The 22,927-nt window shown below is 31.7% G+C and overlaps 2 protein-coding genes and 1 long non-coding RNA gene across 4 annotated transcripts in view; 1 reads left to right on the top strand and 2 right to left on the bottom strand.

Annotated features, from left to right (window-relative positions):
• LOC114732231 (4-coumarate--CoA ligase) overlaps positions 1 to 22,927 on the top strand; it is a 26,891-nt gene continuing 3,964 nt past the window's right edge. The window contains exons 1-4 of one of the 2 annotated variants that reach the window (XM_028919526.1): positions 1 to 10; positions 4,958 to 4,963; positions 8,213 to 8,219; positions 20,463 to 21,452. In XM_028919526.1, the coding sequence (XP_028775359.1) occupies positions 20,463 to 21,452 (990 nt within the window). In that variant the 5' untranslated portion in view covers positions 1 to 10; positions 4,958 to 4,963; positions 8,213 to 8,219. Of the gene's footprint in view, positions 11 to 4,957; positions 4,964 to 8,212; positions 8,220 to 20,403; positions 21,453 to 22,927 lie in introns of those variants that run through there. The other variant, XM_028919525.1, reaches the window with a different exon arrangement.
• LOC114732233 (uncharacterized) lies at positions 3,497 to 4,470 on the bottom strand. The gene has a single exon (XM_028919529.1). It carries the CDS (start codon positions 4,246 to 4,248, stop codon positions 3,853 to 3,855), a length of 396 nt encoding a protein of 131 aa, XP_028775362.1. The 5' UTR covers positions 4,249 to 4,470; the 3' UTR covers positions 3,497 to 3,852.
• The window catches only part of LOC114732234 (uncharacterized), a 22,412-nt gene continuing 18,845 nt past the window's right edge, over positions 19,361 to 22,927 (bottom strand). The window contains exons 2-3 of the long non-coding RNA XR_003738970.1: positions 22,843 to 22,846; positions 19,361 to 19,376 (exon numbers count right to left, since the gene is read on the bottom strand). This is a non-coding gene — a long non-coding RNA (uncharacterized LOC114732234). The remainder of the gene's footprint in view (positions 19,377 to 22,842; positions 22,847 to 22,927) is intronic.

Raw genomic sequence — 22,927 nt, forward strand, 5'->3', positions numbered from 1 at the left:
TTTTTGTGGTAAAATTAGTTAGCTATCTCTCATAATACAATATTTTTTTATTTAAGTGGTTTTAGTTGAATTCTTGGGATGTATTGTTTATATATTTTTTAATTGAATTGTTTGCAGATAAATTTTTTTTTATTTTTGTTAAAGCCACATTTCTATTAATGATCTCTCTATTTATGCGTTTTTCTTGGAAATTAGTTTGATCATATTTATTTGAGTGCACGTTTCATGTCTTTCTATTTATTTTTGAAAAATAATGATTTTTGTCAATGTTAGATAAATCTACTTTTTTTATAATTTTTTGATTAATTCAATTAATTCTGATTTATTATAGAATTTATTGTAATTATTTCCAATAATGAGCCTTATTTTTTTTTTCTATTTTTGTAAAAACCAAAATACCCTTTATATGCAAATATTTTAAATTAAGAAATATAAATAAAATTATATAACTTCTCTTATTCTGAAAATCGTGGCATATATGCGAGGCATGATGTATGTTCAAAATTTGAAATTTGATGGTATTATTTAAAATTAATTATGCTTGAAATTTAATTTCAACTGGTCTATTAGTATAATGAAAATGATATCCTACGCCCTAAATCTAAACTATTATTTATACCTAAAATATTTATTATTTTTATTTATGAATTATTTTGAAATCTAATTCAAATGAAAAATTTTTTTACTTCAGCTATTTAGAATTAAAATTTATTTTAAAATAAAATAAAATATTAATTTTTTATTAATTCAATTAATTCCGATTTATTACAGAATTTATTGTAATTATCTCCAATAATGAGCCTTATTTTTTCTATTTTTTGTAAAAACCAAAATACCCTTTATATGCAAATATTTTAAATTAAGAAAAATAAATAAAATTATATAACTTCTCTTATCCCGAAAATCATGACGTATATGCGAGGCATGGTGTATGTTCAAAATTTAAAATTTGATGGCATTATTTAAAATTAATTATGCTTGAAATTTAATTTCAGTTGGCCTGTTAGTATATTGAAAATAATATCCACACCCTAAATCTAAACTATTATTTATACCTGAAATATTTATTATCTTTTATTTATGAATTATTTTGAAATCTAATTCAAGTGAAAAATTATTTTACTTCTGCTATTTAGAATTAAAATTTATTTTCAAATAAAATAAAATATTAATTTTTAAGAAAAACAATCGATGTCTTTTATGGATTAGCTTAATAAAAAAAATGAAATACAAACTTAAATATATTAGTTGAGATTTTTTTTTAATGCTAGTATGTGATTTTAACAATATGAACTACTCAATTTCCTAATATATTGAATAGTGAACCTATTTTATATTTTATTTGACATTTGTCTATTATTAATGATCTCAAATAGTGAATTTCCTAATTATCATTATGATAATAAACACATTTTATGTTTTATATCAAATACTAATTCAATCTTAACTCCATGGGGTATGCGGATTTCAGGAGAAAACAACCAGTGTGCGTCCGATGTTTGTGTATGCTAGGGGAGAGTTATAGGGGTTATGATAGTTACTCAATTATCACAGTTATTTGAATAGCCATGAATGTTGCCATGCCATGCACACTCATCTCTTTTTTTTTTTCCCACATGGATAGCTAAGATGACAGGGCTATCACTCTCATAAGATTACATTAGAAGTCTTATTTTATTATTCTTTATGGTGGTGGCCATGAGGTTCCATTTTTACATTGAATATGGATATTTTGATATTGTTTTGGTAGTTTTATATTATTTTATGTTTATATTGTCAATTCCTGAAGTTATTGGCCATAGCAACTACTTTCAACTTATGAGAGTATATTTTTGTGTGGTTTTCAAAATATTTTAACTTACTAACCATTTTGTCTCCATTAATTTTTTTTGTATTAAATAGCCTATTTTTACAATACAGAATCAGATATCATATTTGTCCAATATAATATTATTGACCATGACATTATCTGTGTAATTATTGAATATAATCAAATATTTGAGTTTCAATCCATTAACCCTTTTGTCTCCATTAATTCAATCTTTTTAAAGGAACATCCATTTATATACCTACATATATAGCATATTTCTAAAAATGTTGATAATGATCTACCTATACTACAGATTTCAAAAGCTTAATGATATTTTATTTTAAATTAAGTTGAAATCATGACTTGAAATAGTAATGTAATATTCAACTAATTATTTTGTGGTAATTCAACTTTTTATCTTATATAAAAGAAACCACCAATTCAAACCCATGCATTGCACATGCACTATACTAGTTAAAAGAATAAAAGAATCATATAAATCATTGAGAAAGGCTAGAAAAAAGAAACAAAGAAAAGGAAAGTTGGGGAAAATTCTTTTGAAAGAAAAATTTGGGTGCGAGGGGGGCACGGAAATCCAACTTATTATTTTTATCTATGCAGTCCCCTTCCCACTGTTCTTTCTATAGAGTTACAATATATACAAATATAATAATTATATTTTTTTTATAGGAAAAATCTCAGAAAAAGCTCTTGGAATATAGAAAATTTCAGATTGGGTCCTAGAATTGTGTAAATAACAGAAAAAGTCAATGACCCAATCTGTCATTTGTAAAATCAAAAGAAATCGACAACTTTACTCTAACTAAGTAAAAGTAAGTAGTTATTCTTTAAACAAATCTAAGTAATGCTTACATTATTCTAGTGATTACATGATTAGTTGTAGTTAATAACAAGGTACCTGACTACGAAAAAGTGAGTCGTTATTCTCTGCACGAATTTAGGTAATGCTTACACTATTCTAGTGATTACATGACTAGTTATAGTTAATAACAAGACACCTGAATACGAAAAAGTGAGTAGTTATTCTCTACACGAATCTAGGTAACACCTAAATCCTTATAGTGATTCCTTAAATCATTATAGTGAATGAATACAAATAAGGGCAAATTTGTTAATTCCTCTTGATTTTACAAATGACAGATTAGGTCATTAACCCTTTCTGTCATTTACACAAATCCAAGACCCATCTAGAATTTTTTATATTCCAAGGGTTTTTTTTTTGGATTTTTCCCTTTTTATATAACTCCTGAAGCGGTCATCATCTTTTAGTAAATAGTAATTACATTTATTATAAAAATATTTATTTCAAATAAATACTTCAATATAGAATTAGTACTAGTTTGTATTATTGTTCATAGCTATTATCTCTGCTTTTTAATATAAAAACTAGTTGACTAATTTAAGTAGATTAAAAAATTAATTAAATTATTTATTTATAATAAATATATATTATCTTTTTAAAAATATCTTTACTAATAATGTGTATTAATTGAAATTACTATGTGATAAAATCTTTAACATGTACAATTAATATTACAAAAACTAATTTAAAAAATAGATAAATATAAGAGACAAAATAAATTAGAGCCTTATATTTATATTTAGGGCGAAATTAGAAACCAAATTATTGGAGGTGTTATTGCACAAACATACTGATGATTGTACAAATTAAATGACACTCGCACTCGTGCATCTGAATACAATAAAAGCTTTTGCGAATTTGCCGGAAATAAGTCAACAGTGTCTTAATTACAATTAAAAATAATAAACAAATGAATACAGACAAAAAAAATTCTCCGATCATTCTTCCAGAAAAAGAGATCGACGGAGATAGAAATTTTACAATTTGTGATCAATCCAAAGCTAGAAGAGAAGAAAAAACAAGTGAACAATCATCTCTTCAAGCTGATAGGATCAACAAGAAATCAGGTCCCTCCCTGAAAAACCCAGAAGGAAGACCAAAATATACACAAATCCTCCACCAATCTTGAATTAAACCTGCAGAAAGAATGATGAGCCGATCATGGAGAAAGTTCAAAGCTATTTGTTCTGCAATATCGCAGCTGCAATGAGATCTGCCTCTCCAATTGAAGCTGACGCCTGAAGTTATTAATAAAGATCTCCGCTCTCTTATCGATATCATCATCATCGGAAGGATAACTGGTCGTTCTTATTAACCTATTCGAGGAACCCAAAGATTCAGGGCTGGTATTTGTTACTTCGTCGGAGTTACAGATCATCAGGCCAGATGGTGAGCGATCGGTGAAGCTGAGGTGGCGTCGGGGAAGAGAAGAAGCACGGCGGATGAAGGAGGCGATCTGCCAGGTGCGGCTAAGGACGGCGGAGCTGAGGAGGAATCTGACCTTGTTCACCACCCTCCTCAGACGGCTTAGCAGAGAATGGTTCTTCGCGTTCATGCTCAAATGTTGATGATTGCTTGGGTTATACAGCTAGTTTAATAGCAAAGTGGGGTGTTCGGGTGTGTATATATAGAGAAAGCTAAGTGATGAGGCTGGTAAACATGAAGGATAGGAACTTGCAGGGCAAGTATACATAGAAGAAGGATGCGTGTAGAAATGCAGGACCGCGTATTATTACTATCATGGCGGCTAGCTGGCGAGCTTCTGTTTTACAACTTAGTCTTTGGAACACTTTGGTCAAGTTTGATTGGTTCTCCACGTAGTTAAGGAAAAATTATCCATAAGTTATTCATAAGAAAATTGAATGAATTTTGAGACATAGATTTGATTTAATTCTTGTACCTGACAACTGTGAGTAGCATATTTCTCCTGAAGATAACTCATTCAGGAGCATGATGACACTTTAAAACGTTCAATATTTTATTAATTTCAAAGCAGATATTTTTTACTATTGAAATTACAATTTCTCGGGTAAAATAATTGATTATTTAATGTCGTAGTGTATTTTTTTGGTATAATTTCAAAATTTTAAATGATTTATATAAGCAAAATTGTTTACACTTAGAAAGGTATTAAGAGTTAGACTAATTATGGATGGAATATATATAAATGAGTTTAATAAATATTAAACAATTCAATTGTGATTATTCTTTTCGGCCGCAAACAAAATTATAGTTTAATTTATTGATTTTAAATTGCTACAGACTACTGGGCTTGAAATATTTTTTAATGGGAGATTAGTTGTTAAGTCCGTGTGGCTTAATATGTTAAAATTTGCATATTTATTAACAGGTTGTTGACTTGTTCTGCCTTTAGAATCATTCGTCTCGCTTCACTAGTTTCGTAGGTTGTTAAGATTCTATAATGGAATATTTTATAGGAGAAACGCAGCTTTTTTCCGTTTAAGGAAACTTCCCCTGGAATTCTCTCTTTCGGCTTCTTTGTTTTGAATAGATATATAAGCGTTTAATTTTCAATTGCTTATTTCAGTTTGCTCTGTCTTACGGCGATTTTCCAAAAGAAGAAGCCCAGAAACTACATCAGACTTGGAATAATTTGGACATGTTTAAACATTGAGCTTACGGTATATCTTGATCAATCATTGACTTCTTCTTTTTTTGACCAAAGATCAATCATTGACTTAAAAACCTGATGTTTTACACTATATTCTCTCTATTGCCCACTGGAATGCTGGTATAATGCCTCCTACACCCTAAATATAACATCTAGTGAGGATTTACCACTAACTCTAGAAAAATTATTGGTTTTATGCTTTTCAAGCATGTGGCCATTCTTGAAATCCACTTCATCGTTTACATCTTTCAAAACTTCTCATAAGCTTCTCTTCTACATATATCATTTACTATATTTTTATGTTCTATTTTTCTTCAGGTTAAGGTGCATTTAGTATTCCGAAATATTTTTTCGGGTGCATCCAGTACCCTAAAGTATTTTGTAATGCATTTTGCATCCCAAAGTATTTTTTACAGGCGCCCAACACTCTGAAATTTTTTTTTGCCTTGGTGTTGGATGCAGCAAAAAATATTTTTAAGCGCTAGACGCACCTAAAAAAATACTTTGAGATACTGAATGCATAAAAAAATATTTTATGGTGCTCGATGCATCTAAAAAAAATTTCAGAGTGCTGGATATACCACAAAAATATTTTAAGATGCTGGATGCACCCGAAAAAATATTTCAGGGTATTAGATGTACTTTAACCCTTCTTTTTATAAAAATTACTACCTTCAGTCCTAATCATAAGACCCAATTGACTAATTTAGAGAGATTAAAGAATTTAGTTAAATTAGTTATTTGTAATGATTAGGTATTGTTTTTCCTAAAATATCCTTACTAATCAAGTTTATTATCTAGAACTATCATTATTAGAAGGACTATCTTGGAAAAAGTGGATAAATATGAGAGACAAAGTGGATCAAGATCTTATATTTAAGACCAAAATAATAGTCAAACAGGATCTTATATCAAGGATCGGAGGTAGTACTAAACTAAGAGCGAATGATGAAATAGTAGATCTATGATGAAAAGAGTTGTTTTTGCATGGGTTATGAATCAGGAATGAAGTCAATAACTTGAAAAAACATGAAGTAGATCACACTCAAACCTATCAGCTCCGCATATTTGGTTAGTTAATGGTCAAACTAAACATGAGTAACAACAGAGGCAATATTACTACAATTTAAAACTTCCAGATACCTAGTGTCTTTGAGTTAAAACTTCCAAAGCAAATTTACACCTTAACTCAAAAAAATAAATGACATGAACAATATATAGACCTGCCAACTCAATATAGTTGGTCAACTAACGATCAAACTTAACATAAATAATGGCCAGGGTGATATTACTATGATTTGAAAACTCTCAGGGTGACATTGAGTCAAAAAAATACTCCTAAATACCCAGCACTCCTAAGCATTGGCCATCATGGGTTCCAATCAGGTGCTGTCGGCCCATAGGCCCACGTAAATCAACTCTTTTCACTAATAAAAGGGAATTTTGCAGGCTCACTTTTTTTTATTGATGAAAATAATATACATATATATAATATTAGTACAAATCATAATATAAAGTGGGTCTTATATTAAGAATCAGAAGAGTATTAAAAAAAAGGCTAATAAGGCTCTAGAATAGCCGATTGTGATTGTGATGGTACTGTTTTCACATGCCAATCGTCCTTATCCATCTACTTGTGTCATTGATTAACTTGGATTTTCTGCAAGTCATAGCTATAGGTTATTATTATAAAGTAAATTTTCTTCTCATTTTATTTATTACAGTTATGAATTGTTGATGTCAAATTTTAAAATTTGGATCGTTGAAATCAATTTTTAATCTAACGATGGTGAAGAAAAAAGAATGGTTCTGGTCAAAAAAAAAAAAAAAAAGAATGGTAGAAGAGAGGAAGGGATAGAAAAGAGAAATCAAGTCTATAAATGTCATCTCCAGATTTTACCGGGAGAGATGGCTGCTGGACATTGAAGAATTATGCTCCGTTTGGTAGCAGGGAATTGGAGGAAAGGAAGTAGAACCCATTATTTTATGCGTTTGGTACACGTGAAGTGGGTTCCTGGTGGAAGCTAGTTCCATCAAATTTGATGGAACTCGGCCCCTTAGGTAGACCAGGGAACCGAGATGGGTTCCATGAAAGTGAGATTTTCTGACCATTATACCCTCAGTTGTTTTATCAATTGACCAATTTGCCCATCTCTTCTCCCTCAAACCTGATGCCATCCTCCTCCGGCGTCTATCTCCATCATTGACGATGTCCCCCCCGGCATCCCCTTCGATCTCATCTTCTCCCTTCTCGCTTCCTCCATCACCTTTGACAATGCTGACCTCACGAGGACGATGAAGACGAGGCAAGGTTGGCCTTGCGACGATGATGATGTATGATTGCAGCGGTTTCAACCTTCGATTTTCATTTTGGCTGCTCAAGATCTTTCATCCTCTTCATCTATTTCTTCCATCAACGACAATGGAGAGAGATCAACATTCGGGTCTCTCCAAAGAGTATGGTTTCTACCATCGAGAGGGAGAGATTTCTCTAGATCTGCGAGTCTTCTTCTCCAGAGATGATAGTGCTTTGTTTTTTTTTTTTAAGCTGAAATCTCTGTTACAATTCGCAGCCCATTTTCATTTCTAACAAAGGTGGTTCTTTGCTTCGATGCTGCAACAATGGAAGTATTTTCTTGTCAGATTTTCTGCTATTATTTTTTCCTATGATTTTGGTTCTTGACTTTGATAGCTGCAACCATCTTCTTTGTAATTTTTTTTTTGTTCTTATACTAATTTTCTGGAAGATTTCTTGTTTAAATCCTGTGTTAATGGCCGCCATTGATAGCAGCGTAGCTGGATTGTAGGAACCGCTATGTGGAGGATGAGAAGAAGAAAAGCTAACTTCTTCAACATATGGGTGTTTTGAGTGGATTAATTGCTATAGGAAAGTGGTTTGATCAGATTTAATTTGCAATTGAAAGAATCCTATCACAACAGTTCTAATTCCTGAATAGTTTCCTCCGTCGGCGTGCTCCTTTTCGAACATGGATTTTTTTTCCCTGGGAGGAAGAGTGATTTTTTTGGGCAAGGAGATTTTAGTATTTTCATATTATTAATATATATATTTTAATTAAAATTTAAATTCTACCAATGTTTTAAAAACCGGATTGGACATTGAACCAATGAAGCTAACGGGTCACAGTTCGCACAGTCGGACCGGTTGGATAGATAGTCGAACCGGTAATTTAATAATTAAATAAAAATAATATTATATACATATGTAATACTATAAATAAAAGAAAGAGATATGAAATTTTTACATAACTTAAATACAATCAAACTCTATGTAACATCCTTCCAAAATATCAAGTCCCAGGACATTGAAATCATAAAAAATAACATAATATCACATCATCAATAATAGCAAGTATCAACAAGAAGTTAACAAATCTCACTAACAAAAAACAAGTAGAAGTTCAAGTTCATGACTTATCAAACATTGGTGGATCTTGATTAAGCCAAGCATGAGTTTTTTGGAACTCATCTCCACTATAACTATCAACATGTTCTTGAGAAAATGATTCCAAATCAAGCCCTTCAACTTTAGAGCATCCAACCTCAGCTTCAATCTCATTAACTCTTTTTTAACATCCTCAACTTGATTGACAAAAGCTCTTGGTATTGTTGTATCATCATAAATTATATCTTCTTCTATCTCATCATAACAAAAACAAGAAGAATCATCCTCATCTTCCATGATCCAATACTCAATATCACCAATGCTTTCATAATCAATAGGATCAAAAGATTTTTTCTTGTTAAAAACCCTAAAACACATGACAATGTCAAAGATTAATAAAAGTGAAGATCTCATACGATAAACTTATAAACAAAATAAATTGAAGTAAAGCTTTGGAATAATTAGGAATTTATGGTAAAATACCTATTCTTCAAATGAAAATTATAATGAATAAACACAAGGTCATTTAATCTTTTATGCTCCAACCCATTCTTTTTCTTGAAGTGTATTCTTTCAAATATACTCCAATTTCTTTCACAACTTAATGAGGATAAAGTTTAGCTCAAGAGTCTCATTGTTAATTTTTAAAATTTCGTGCACTATCCCCAAACATCTTCCACCATTCATCTGACACATTGAACATCAAATACAAAAATATATATAAGCAAGTGAATATCAAAAGATATATTAAAAGTCAAATGTAAAAATATAAAAATTTACTAGGTCGTAATATTTTTAGATAGGCAAGAGCCATTGGATGACCAAAACTATCAAGTTGATCTTGATAACGTAGGCTTTCTTCCATAAACTTGGTTTTATTAGATGATATTGCCTTATCCAAAACCATAAGAAACCCAGCCATGACCTCTGGTTTTTGAGAGGAATTCTGCTTGTTATAGAAGAATACAAGATTTAGGAAATAAGCCATTGCATGAAGTTGTTGACGAAATTGAGTATCCCACCTTCTTCTAATAATTCTTGTATAAGGCTTGTATAGGGATTTTTTATTCATAAAAATATTCTTTATGGTTTTTCTTGCCCTATACATGCCATCATATACATACCCAAGAGAAGGTCTCTCATCAACATCGACAATCCGCAATAACCGAATAAGTGGTGAAACAATTTGTACAACAATTTTTTTACAATCATTCCAAAATTTGTTGTCCAACACAATCATAGTCACATCCTTGGCCTTTTGATCTCTTGAATATCTAGATTCTGTAAACATCTTGCTGGTAACCAAAGATTGCAAATCATGTTTATGCTCAGAAATGCTTTTCAATGCAAGAAAAGTAGTTGCAAATTGTGTTGGCCTTGGACGAATAGTTTTTGTCCAACCATCCTTTTTCCTTAACCAAGCCAGAAAATATGCATGATTGTAAACAAATTTTGTAATCATAGATGCACGTGATGCTAAGCTAGTCACAATTTCTATTTTCCCAATATCTCCTAAAATCAAATTCAAACAATGTGCAACACAAGGAGACCAAAAAATAGAAGGATATTTATCAATTAGTAACCTTCCAACAGCTTTATAGTTAGCTGCATTATCAGTTACTAAATGAACAACATTTCTTGCACCAACAAAATCAACCATTTCAATGAACAAGTTACAAAGATTTTGAGCATCCTTAACTATGTTTGATGCATCAATAGATTTAATGAATATAATTCCCCTTGGAGAGCAGGCAAGAAAGTTAATCAATTGCCTATTAGCTTGATCTTGCCAACCATAAGCTATTATTGTGCAACCAGTCTCTTCTCAAAATTTTCTAAAACTATCAACTAACAACTGAACTTCTTTTTTGGCGTCTTACAATAATTTGGTTCTAATAGCATGGTAAGTTGGCCCTTTATAACCAAGACCAATTGCTACAACTGCATCTAACACAGCTGAAAGTAAGCTGAATTCATAGCATTCATAGGAATACAACAATCATATAACCATCTAGCAACAGCTAAGTCTGCTATATGAACAGGTTCTTTACCTACAAGTGCACTTCGTATCCCTGGTTGTGGTCCTGAGATTGTTCTTAGAGAAAAATAGTTATTTATTTCTCCAATCGCCTTTCTTTTTCCAAATTGAGAAGTATTTGGATTTTGAACATTCGATTGGCTCTCTCTGGGATTTTGGACTGGGGAAGAAGCAACTTCTTGTATATTTAGAGCATCACTTTCAAATGATGGGACATCAGGGCCATAAAGATTGTCTTCTTCATAATTATCTTGTTTCTTACTTTTCTTCTTTTCAATCTCCTTTAAATTTTGTTCTAATTGGTAACGAACATCAGCAAACACTTTTTTACAACTTATTGCATCCCTTTTTTTCCCAGCAAGATGTTGTTTCATTCTATGAATTCCTCTACCAGCAAATTCCTTTGCACAATATAAACATCTCAAATGTTTTTTTCCACCTGGGGTCTTGCTTGGTACTTGAATACAATGCTCCCAGGCAGGATCTACCTTTAATCTTATAGATTGTGATGCAGCAGTTGATACTTGTTCAAATGACATTTTTTGCAATATAAAAATATAGTTGATATGATATTGACTTGTACAGGGAAGTAAATAACCATATATAGGGGCAACATAAAGGAACTTTGAATTGTTCAATATAATCTAGGTAGTATGCTAATTGATAGTATAATAATAAACTAGTCTTCAATATTCACTAAAAGCATTTGTGACTCCTAAATATGTTTATTTAAAAAATTAGTTTATAAGAAACGAATTAAATAAGCATACAGTCAAATTTTCTTTGTCCTGTGAAACCCACCCAATTCAATACAACTTTTAATTCATGCCACCCAAGTTTCTTTATCATGTAGAAAATTTCATTCCAACTTTCCACTCCATAAAAGACGAATTAAAGGTCAGTGGTGGTCCCCTACCCCAAACTATGATAGTTTTATCACATAGAAACAAAATAAAAAACCAATAAATAAAGAGTAGTGGTCCCAGTTTTATCAAGAGCTTCAAAAAGCATCAAATGCATGCTATTCATTTATTCTATAGTCAACAAGATGCCAAACAATAGAATCAAACCATTTATTTCATACCTTCAAAGTAGACTACTGGAGGGCATCGAACGTCGAAGGCCAACACTCAAAATTTGAGCTGCGAGAGTCACCAGTACTGCGATGCATTTGCTTGAAAAAGGACGACTTTGAAGAGTTAAATCTCAGATGGTCTCTTTGACAGTAGGTGGAAGGTGTTTTTGCTGACTATAGAGAGCGGGGAGGCGACGTGAGTATGAGAGGCGACGTGAGTATGAAATTGATTAGGGATTGAGGGTTTTTTGGGATGGATTTGGGTTTTTTTTGGTACATATATGCGATTTTTGTTTTTTTTTAAAAGTGTTTCTGGGCCTAACATTTGAGCCGTCTGGTTATTTTAAAACCGGCTCGAGTCCCAGTTTAACTCTGGTTCTTGATCCAACAGTCGGCTCAAAGCGGCCCAACACGACTCAACCAACAAAATGGTTGAACCATAGAAAATGACTCGGGAATGGCTCTGGTCAACAGTCCAACCGTCTGGTCCAGTCTGGTTTTTAAATCATTGAATTCTACTTCTATGATCACACCAAATACACTTTTAATCTTACTTCCACTTTTATTTTCACTTCCATTTCTACTTCCATCAAAACTCTTCCATTATACTAAACGGGGCATTAATGTGTTCTGGCCCATTTTTTTCGAGTTAAGGATACTATGTAGACCTACTCTATGAAATAAGTGATAGCCAAGCTAGCTTCTCAACATGCTCAATTGATCTACTAACTTCGTGCATTAATATTGAAATATACATTTGGTCCCCTTTGGATGATAACATATAATATATTATATCATCTCTTATTTTTAATATAAGAATTTGTTTGATTTTTATTTTGGTCATAAATATAAAACTTCAATCCATTTTGTCTCTCATATTTATTTATTTTTTTCTCAAAGTAGCCCTTATAATAATAGTAGTTCTAATGAATACGCTTTATTAGTAAAGATATTTTAGGAAAGACAATACATATTTATTACAAATAACTAATTTAACTAGTTTTTTTAATCAACTCAAATTAGTCAACTAGCTCTTATATTAATGATCGGAAGTAGTACGTTATTTCAGCCCAACACATGTCTTTGGATGAATATTATTCACTTAATTTTTTCTTTTTGATAAAATTTATTACTAGGCCCCATTTGATCAGCACTGTAACTAGAGGTAATCACTTCTCATTTATACTGAATTTTAGATTTTTTTTTCATAATTCACCCACTCATATATTTTTTAAAAAAGTATTTTGTGTCATTTCAGCTACAAAACCTGAAAAATTTTAGATAGACTATACATTATTAAGTTTAAAAATAAATTATATATATTTTATAGAAGTGATTACATACCAACAGAAAAGAAAGAATAACTAAAAAAGAAGAACCTAAACATCCTAATTAGGCATAAACTGTAATATCCCGATTTTTGAGCCTAGAAGTACTAGAAATAGCCTGAATAGGATAGGCTACCAGACCCCTTTTTAGGGTGTGTTTGGATGAAACCAAACCGTGGTTTGGAAAAGTGATTCTGGAGAATAGATTCTGGGAAAAATAGATTCTGGAAAGAATTGATTTTATGAAAAAGTGATTTTGAGAAGTGAGAGTGTTTGGATAGTTGTTATCAGAAGCACTTTTTATATATACAAATTACTAAAAAAAAGAAATAAGTTAATATGATAATTACAGAAAAAATAGATTTTATGATATATTTTAATTTAGAGGAATAAAATTGTTAATAATATATTTTTTATTAACATAATTAATAATACATAAGATAATATAATTAATAAATAATTAATATGTATATATATTTATAAAATATAAGATTAAATATGTTTATAAAAAAAATAACAAGATACATATCCTATAGGCTCTCACACTCTCCCTTTTTTCTCCAAAAGCAAAATTTTTTTGCTTTTTTCAAAATCATGGTTTTGGTTTTTGAGGGGGTGTTTGGATAGCATTTTGTGCAAACCATGGTTTGGGCTTCCAACCATGGTTTGCAAGTGCATCCAAACGGTGCCTTAGAGTGTGTTTGGGTGACACCCCAAACCATGGTTTGGGGTGTCAATCATCCAAACACCCCCCTCTAAAAACCAAACCATGGTTTTGGAAAAAGCAAAATTTTTTTTCTTTTGGAGAAAAAAGGGAGAGTGTGAGAGCCTATATGATATGTATCTTGTTATTTTTTTTATAAACATATTTTTTGATAAACATATTTAATCTTATATTTTATAAATATATATACACATTAATTATTTATTAATTATATTATCTTATCTTATGTATTATTAATTATGTTGGTAAAAAATATTATTAACAATTTTATTCCTTCAAATTAAAATATATCATAAAATCTATTTTTTCTGTAATTACCATATTAACTTATGTCTTTTTTTTAGTAATTTGTATATATAAAAAGTGCTTCTAATAACAACTATCCAAACACTCTCACTTCTCAGAATCACTTTTTTACAAAATCTATTCTTCACAGAATCTATTCTCCAGAATCACTTTTCCAAACCACGGTTTGGTTTTATTCAAACACACCCTAGTAGAGGTCCTAAAGATGAGAAAGGAAGTTAAAGCAGTTTCAGGGACTAAACTGCAAAGTGAAAGTTTTTAAGGGGCTAAAGGATAATCAAAGTTAGAAGCTCCAGTAAAGTCTCAAAGGCCTAGAAAGAGAAAAGAGGCTAGATACAGACCAAAAGTTAAGTTAAAAGCCTCAAAGAGATGGTTTTATGAGGTTGAGCCTAAGCAGGGGTAAAACCGTAAATTCAGAAAGTTACGACCATCAGGGGTAAAAATGGAAAGTACTTAGAAAATTCTAAGAAAATCTCAGAAAATGGAAAATAATATTCTAAGGCTCTTTTGTGAAGAGAGATGATGAAAATACTTCTGAGGTAACTTAAAAGGAATTTATAAGTTTATGGATCAATTTGAGATGTAGAAGTAGATTTAATTGTTTGAGTCATAAGGAAACCTCAGAAAATTATGGTAAAATGGGGATGTATGATCTAAGAGACTATAGAAAATTATAAAATTAGTCTTATCCCCAGAAGACCAGCAAAATGGCTTTAAGAATACTTAAAAGCCAGTTGTGCTGAAAAAGGGCATTTTAAAGAATGATTTTTAAGTGGGGCTACAGGTTGAGTTATGACCTGAGAAAATTCACAGATTTTCTCTAGAATATGAGGAATTTTATAATATTTTTGGATGAATTTTTAGAGCTCTGGATTGAATAAAATGCTCCAGTCAAATATTAAATAATTTTGTCTCCTAAATAGGAGACAAAACCAAAAAAAATATCTAAGAGCCGTCATAACGATGCTGAGTCATCAAGCGTAATCATGACACCGATGAGTCATCATGCTGAGTCATCAAGCGTAATCATAACACCTACGAGTCATCATGCTAAGTCACCAGAAGATATTTATGGACAGTATAAAAATCAAAACGCAGTATGGAAATATTTTAGACAGTCTTTTGTCTACCCATTATAGTGAAATTTCTACTGCATGACTCAATAAGGTCAAGTAGCCTGTCAGCAAAGCTAATTATTTTCATCTATGCTCTTCTAAGATGGCGCCATATATGTACCTTTTATTGGCCAGAATTTTAAGAAGAAGTTGTCCTAACGGTACAGGGTAAGTCAAGACTCGAAAAGTATTTGATATGGTGCAAGATTGGCTTGATAGGTGGAGAAATAATTAAGAAAATATTTTTGCACGAATTTTTCATTTATTTTTCTCCCTATTTTAATGCCATAAATGATGAAAGGACATGAAAGTGACAAGTGTATGGTTAGACGAGAAAAAGAAAATATTACGTGTACGGCTAGATGGAAGACACATGTACGTCGGATGCAAAACACATGTGCGGTTGGATTAAAGACATGTGGCTTGATGATGTAAGCATGATATCATCATGATGAGGTAAGCATGATGTCATAGGACACTTGTCACTGTAAGATCAAAAGAGAAAATGGACGGTCCAGATCGAGCCACGTATTTTTAAGATCAACGGTCCAGATTCAGTCTGCTTTTCTATAAATACCCCCTCCCCTCCCTACCATTTCGTCCAAGCATAAGGAATCCATGGGGAAGCTCTTGCAAAATAGTTTCTAGAGAGAGAGAGAAGAGGGAGAAAGAAAAGCCAAGTGGTTCCAAGCCAGATCAAACTCTAAAACAAGGTATGTGATGGTTATAGCACCTGATTTTATGCCTATTTCGGATTAGTTATTGTGCGTATCTGATTCTGAAATTTTGCATGCTTAAAGTACATTCTGTGAACTTTAAATCCATGGGTAGAACACTTGATTTGGATATATGTACAATTTATGGTGACTTTTTTAAAGTTAGGGTTTGAAATCTGGAAACAGTGTTGAACTTTTGGAAGAGTTTTGATTTCCGTACAATTTTGCTGCTGTTCGGCATAGAATTGGTTCATGAAACTAATTTTATTGTAAATTTAACTTAAGGAGCTTTCAATGAGACTTGGAACCACTCAATTTGGATTTTTCTAGAATTAATTATGAATTTTCAAAGTTGAGTAAAAATTCTGGAAATTCTGCGTGAACAGTACCCGCGAAGCAAAATTTCCAGATTTGGTATTCTTGAATCTACGGCCATCTAAAGTGGTCCTCATTAACAAGAAATGGATATTAAGGATGGGAAATGATATGATTTATGTTAGAAAAGTTAGAAAGAAAACCCTAAGACTAAGAGAAAGGGTTGAGGTTCAAGAAAGCTAGTCTTGAACTTTATGTAATCTAGTGGTCCTAATGGATTGTATGATCAATGTGACTATGTTTAGGACCTTTGGAACATCCAAGAGGATGTTTGGTGATGTTGACCGAATGTCCACATGGTTGGAAAGACAAGGGAATCAAAGGAAAAGCAAGGGGAAAGCCATGTTACAAGGTAGTGAACTTACCTATACTGTGTGCTTGATATGTATGCTTGCATGATGTGGTTGTGTTGCCATGATGTGACTAAGCTATGATGAAATGTTTGCAAAGTTATGTTTGCAAGTTTATGTTATGTTTTGCCTTGGCAATATGTTATGGAAGCATGAAATCCTTTAGCTTACTTTCCATGGCATTCATGTGTTAATGTTATAACATGTCATGCATGTGCATTATGTCTTGCATGCTCATGGGTAATGTTTGCTACTGAGATTCCCCCGAATCTCACCCCTCCCTAACCAACTATTTAGGTCAATCAATGATGGACAATAATGACATGAGAAGCAAGGAGAAGTAAGCTTGTTAATGGATGAGACTGTTGATAAATGTATAATTCTACTATTTTATGAACTATGTTATGGATGCCAATGATGTCATGTATTTAATTATAATATTTATGGTATGAATGAAAGTGTATGAGCATGAACGGGAAAGAATAAGGCCATGTTATGTATGCCAAAGAAATAAAAAGAATTAAAGAAATGTTAAGGGATAAAACGTAAGTCCTGGAGCAGTGAGTTTGTAGCTCCAGTTTAACCTACCAAATGATTGAGTTAGGTCATAAGATTTGGTAAACAAAGATATCTGATATTTCTCTTTAAAATGAGGGGTAGTTTGCCCGATTCTGATATCCGAGCAGAAAGTTATGCGTTTTCAAAGTTAGGCAAAAATACAGTAAAATCAGAAAAATAACCAAATAAACAGTAACTTTTTCAAAGGAAATTGAGCTCGAATTTCAAGGCAATCAGTTCAGAAACTATTTTTCCTCAAAATTTTATCCAAAGAACTTTCTGTAGAACTTGGAATCACTCAATTTTAATTTTTCTACAATTAGTTATGAACTTTCGAAGTTTGTCAGATTTTAAGGTGACAATGAATAGTAACCCGTAAATGAAAATTTTCAAACTTGATTTTTCATCAATTGTAGCCTTCAAAAGTGATTCCAAATGCTTCTGCAATGAAAGTTAATTGATTTAAACATGAGGTGTTACATAAACAATCTCTCAAAAGGCCATTAATATGATCTTGGATGCTTAGCTGCTGCTGAAGCAATTTGATCATATTCTCATCCGTAGAGTGAATATACAAATCATGAGATGCAGGCGAGGAGTTTCACTATAAATAAAAGAGCTCACCTTAATGGAGGATAAATGAACGAATCATTTTAGATAATTTCTTTTATCGCAAGAGAATATATGAAAGAGCTCCCTTGGTAAAAGATCTTAATTTGAATCCTAGATAATATACTTTTTTTGAAAATAAATTTTACATGGTATGTGGATATTGCTGTACTAATTTGTTAACCGGGGGCTGACCTGTGGGCTGGGAAAAAGCTAACATGCCAACCTTTTCAGAGTGTATTGTTCGAACTCACACACACACATAATGATCCAGTTAATCCGATTTAAAGTTTGTGACTTCCCTCCCTATAAAATCAAACTCGAGAGTTAAGAGAATTTAGGTGGACTTCATACCGGTAGACCATCTTTTTGTTGGTAGGGTGTATTATTGAATTAGTGGTAATAGAATTGGCTTTTATTTTACCTCATTTTTGCAAATTTAAGTTAGATTTATTTTTCAGTTAAAAATAACATTTAGCCCTACTCTGATAAGATAAGTGATAATATAATCATGATAAGCATGCTAGCTTCTCAACATATATGATTTACAACATCATGCATAAATAATGATATATGCATACATTTGGTCTCCTTTGGCCCAGTTTGATTGGCACTAACGAGAGGTAATCACTTATCATTGAAACACAATTGAGAGATGTGAAATATCCATTTACATGAAGTTTTAGGTAAACCATACATTATTCTGTCTAAAAATAAATTATATTTAATATTTTATAAATAGTGTAATTTTTGTATAAAATTTATAGTATAATATTGGGATATTGATGTATTCATTTTTTAACTAATTTGTTTCAAGTGCCGACGTTATTAGTACTCATCATACTTTGATGTTTGTAGTATTCTTTCTCCTTCTTGGGACTATATGATGTCTAACTTGAATGAGAAACTCCGAGTGCATTCAATTACTTATGCTCCCAAGGTCCATACGTTTGACAATTTTGATTCCCATAGCTTGGTGAATATAATTCTAATTTTACCATACATTTATTTAAATATCATCATACATAATTATTAAAATTCTTTAAATTGGAGAGAGGAAAAATTAATAACTTTAATTTTTTAAACAAAATTTTAATTAATAAAATTAAGCCTTTTAAAATTTTTAACGAATGTTATTAAGAATGATAAAAATTAAATTAAAGTATATGTTTTAAAAATAGAGGAGATTTTACTTTAATTTTAGAAAATTTAAATGAAGGTTATTGTATTTTATTCTAATTGTATAGCCAGTCCTGTGTTTGAAATAGCGTTTGGGGTGAGTTATAACAAATACGGCTTTTTTTAACAGATTTTATATAATATATTATATTTAGTTAATTTGATATATATATATATATATATATATATATATATATGATTTTGTAACTAATGTGCCGACCTTTTAGTTTAGTCATGCCAAGCTCTTTTCTTTTCTTGTTTTGGTAAGCACTTCACTCTTTTCTTTATTTTTCTTTATAGATTATGACCAACTTGGATGAGAAACACCGAAATGCACCAAGCTAATTAAACTAAATATTATTATTTACTGTGAACAAGAACAAATAAACAGCTTCGAAATGTAGTTTAGTATTACAAAAATAATACACCTCACATAGTTTCTTACAAGACATCCGATAAAACTGAAATGATTCGAAGAGGATTATCATAATTTCTGTGCACAAATTAAGGACAAAAAATACATCTCACTTATATATTTGATTTATATATATCTCTCTTTGTGTGACTTACTCCTCTTGTCCTACTTATAGGTAGAGAGATAAGATATTTTTTAGTTATATTTATAGGATATTGAGAGAACTTTTTTACATAGATATACAATTTTACTTTTTATTTATTATTATATTGAATTTATTTACCTGAAATATAATGTATATTAAATTAAAAAAATAAAAAATTATTAAAATTTAAAATTTTATCTCTCCATTTAATGCAGTGCGAAAATTCTCAGTAAGAGGGGGGAAAAAAATGGCAGTTGCGTGAACTACTGAACTCAGAGTTGTCAGGCGGGTCTATGATCTGCACTAATTGAGAAGACTTGATTACCCTTTGCAAATTAGTAAAATACCAAATAAGCCCACCCAACCGGCTCTACGGCTCCACCCACTTCTATATTACCACACAACCAGATCTGAGCGAAACTTCAATTGGAAAGTCTAGTCACGCAAGATACCGTTGCTCTGGTCCCTTTTATAGATTGGACAGACTACTTTGACCCACACTGAAAAGAATATTTTGTATAAATATATCATTTTATTTTTTATTTATTATTATATTAATTTTATTTATACGAGATATAATATATATTTAATAGGAATAAAATTAAAAAGTTATTAAATTTTAAATAAGAATTAATAAAATTTAAAATTATATATATATATATGAAATTTATTAAAAAAAATTTATAAATAGGATGAAAGTAGCACGTGCAATTTATAGCATCAGAACTCCACCTTCCTTTTCTCTTCCCGGAAAAATCCACCCCTTACTTTCCTTCACTTTCCCAGTAACCAAAAACAGAGATGGAAACTCAGCAAGACGATGAAGAATTCATTTTCCGTTCCAAACTGCCCGACATTTACATCCCATCCCACCTACCATTGCACGGTTACTGCTTCCAGAACTTGTCACTATTCAAAGACCGTCCCTGCCTTATCAACGGCAACACCGGCGAGATCTTCACCTACGCAGATGTCGAACTCACCGCCCGGAAAGTCGCCGCCGGTCTCAACAACCTCGGCATCCAACAGGGCCACGTCATCATGCTCCTCCTCCAGAACTGTCCCCAATTCGTCTTCGCCTTCCTCGGCGCCTCCTACCGCGGCGTCACCATCACGACGGCCAACCCATTTTACACCCCGGCCGAGGTCGCCAAGCAAGCCACAGCTTCCCAAGCCAAGCTCATCATAACACAATCATCCTTCGTCGACAAGGTTAAGGATTTAGAGACAAAGAGTGGCATCAAATTGATGAGTATCGACGAGACGACTGATTTTCTCCGCTTCTCGGATTTAACGAACGCCGACGAAGGGGGGCTCCCGCCACTGAATATCTCCGCAGACGACGTCGTTGCGCTGCCTTATTCATCAGGCACCACAGGGCTTCCTAAAGGGGTTATGCTCACCCACAGAAATCTAGTAACAAGCGTGGCTCAACAGGTTGATGGAGAGAACCCTAATCTGTATTTTAAAAGCGACGATGTGATTGTGTGCGTTTTGCCTCTGTTTCACATTTACGGGTTGAACTCTGTGTTGCTGTGTGGGCTTCGAGTCGGTGCTGCGATTTTGATCGTACAGAAGTTTGAGATGGGGACGTTACTGGAGCTGATCCAGAAACACCGAGTGAGCATTGCGCCATTTGTGCCACCCATAGTGTTGGCTCTGGCTAAGAGCCCCGACCTGCATCGATACGACCTGTCGTCTGTCAGGTTGATCTTGTCTGGTGCGGCTCCCCTGGGAAAAGAGCTCGAAGATGCCGTGAGGGAGAAGCTTCCCCAAGCCATACTCGGACAGGTAACTGATGAATTTCTACGCTACAAATTAATTTAAAAATTGCAGGGATCTTTTTGAGGACTAACAACTATGGTTTTTTTTGTTTTGCCCCTTAATATGATTAATTAATTTACTGAATCAGTATTTTTAACATGTTATGCGATCTCTTCTTTCCTCCCTTCATTCTGATGATATGTCCAAGAATTGATATTCTTTCTTCCTCCATTGATGAGAGATCTGCATAATTATGGTTATTTCTACTTGGGTTTATAGTTAAAGTACGTGTCATTGGGAAATAAGATTCTATATAAAAAGGTTGGGTTCTAATATAAATAAAGTACTCCTCCGATCCTTAATATAAGACCTATTTAACTAATTTGATTAGATTAAGGAAGTTAGGTAAGTTAGTTAATTATAAGAAAAATGACACATTTTTCCTAAAACACTATAATCATCTTTCTTAATACCTCTCTCCCTCTTCTACTTGATTATGGTTGAGGGAGTATTTATAGGGGTAATTTAGAGAAAATTAATAAATATGAGAAATGGGTCTTATATTTAGAACCAAAACCAACTCAAGAATTGGGTATAATACATAAATATTCACATATTTTTAAATATCTAAAAAATTAAAACCCTGCCTTATCCTCTCTCTCTTCTTTTTTTGGGGCCTACTTATTTACTTATACCGTTAAAATTTAAGATAATTTCAAATTTTCAATAATCCAAAAGAAAAGTCATAAAAATGCATGAGATTTAATATAGACACCAATAAATTCGGTTTGCATAGAGTAGAGTCAAATTTGCATTAAATGTAACGAAAGAAACAAAAGCACGACAGCCATATATGGACTTGGATGCTTTCCTTATCCTAACTCCGATATTTATATAACATAACAACTAGTTAACTAATTTAAATATATTAAAAAAAACTAATTAATTAAATTAGTTATTTGTAATAAATAGATATTATCTTTTTTAAAATATCCTTGTTAATCAAGTATATTGGCTAGAACTATTATTGTTATAAAAACTACTTTGAGAAAAAAATACATAAATATGACAGACAAAGTGGATTGGGGTCTTATATTTAAAATCAAAATAAAAGTTAAACAAAATTTTATATTAAGAAGCAGGGGTAATACGTTTTTTTTTTCTCCTCTCCTCATCTTATTGCGATCATTATAAAAAAAAAAAAAGTTGAAATTCGATACTTTATAGAGTCCTGATTTTTGTAATTTTTATTTAGTTTTAAGTTACGAAATGTTCGGATCAAAAATTATTTATTTATTTATTTTTACGTAATATCATCATAACCATAATTTTTGTCCCTAAGATACTGAATATCAGCCGTTCATTTTTTATTCGACGATAAAGATGAGAGAAGGAGAGAAGATTAAGTGGGAAATACAATTCTGACAATGACTGATTATTAAAAGACATAATTAAGATTCAAAAGTATTAAAAATAAAAGATAAGGATTAAGAGCGAGATTG

This window comes from Neltuma alba, unplaced genomic scaffold (genome assembly GCF_004799145.2).
Source record: "Neltuma alba isolate B1F8T4 unplaced genomic scaffold, ASM479914v2 tig00012894_pilon, whole genome shotgun sequence".
Lineage (NCBI taxonomy): Eukaryota > Viridiplantae > Streptophyta > Magnoliopsida > Fabales > Fabaceae > Neltuma > Neltuma alba.

Bases quoted from the DNA above. Each gene is read 5' to 3' on its own strand.
- LOC114732233 (XM_028919529.1), bottom strand. From the start codon at position 4,248: ATGAACGCGAAGAACCATTCTCTGCTAAGCCGTCTGAGGAGGGTGGTG.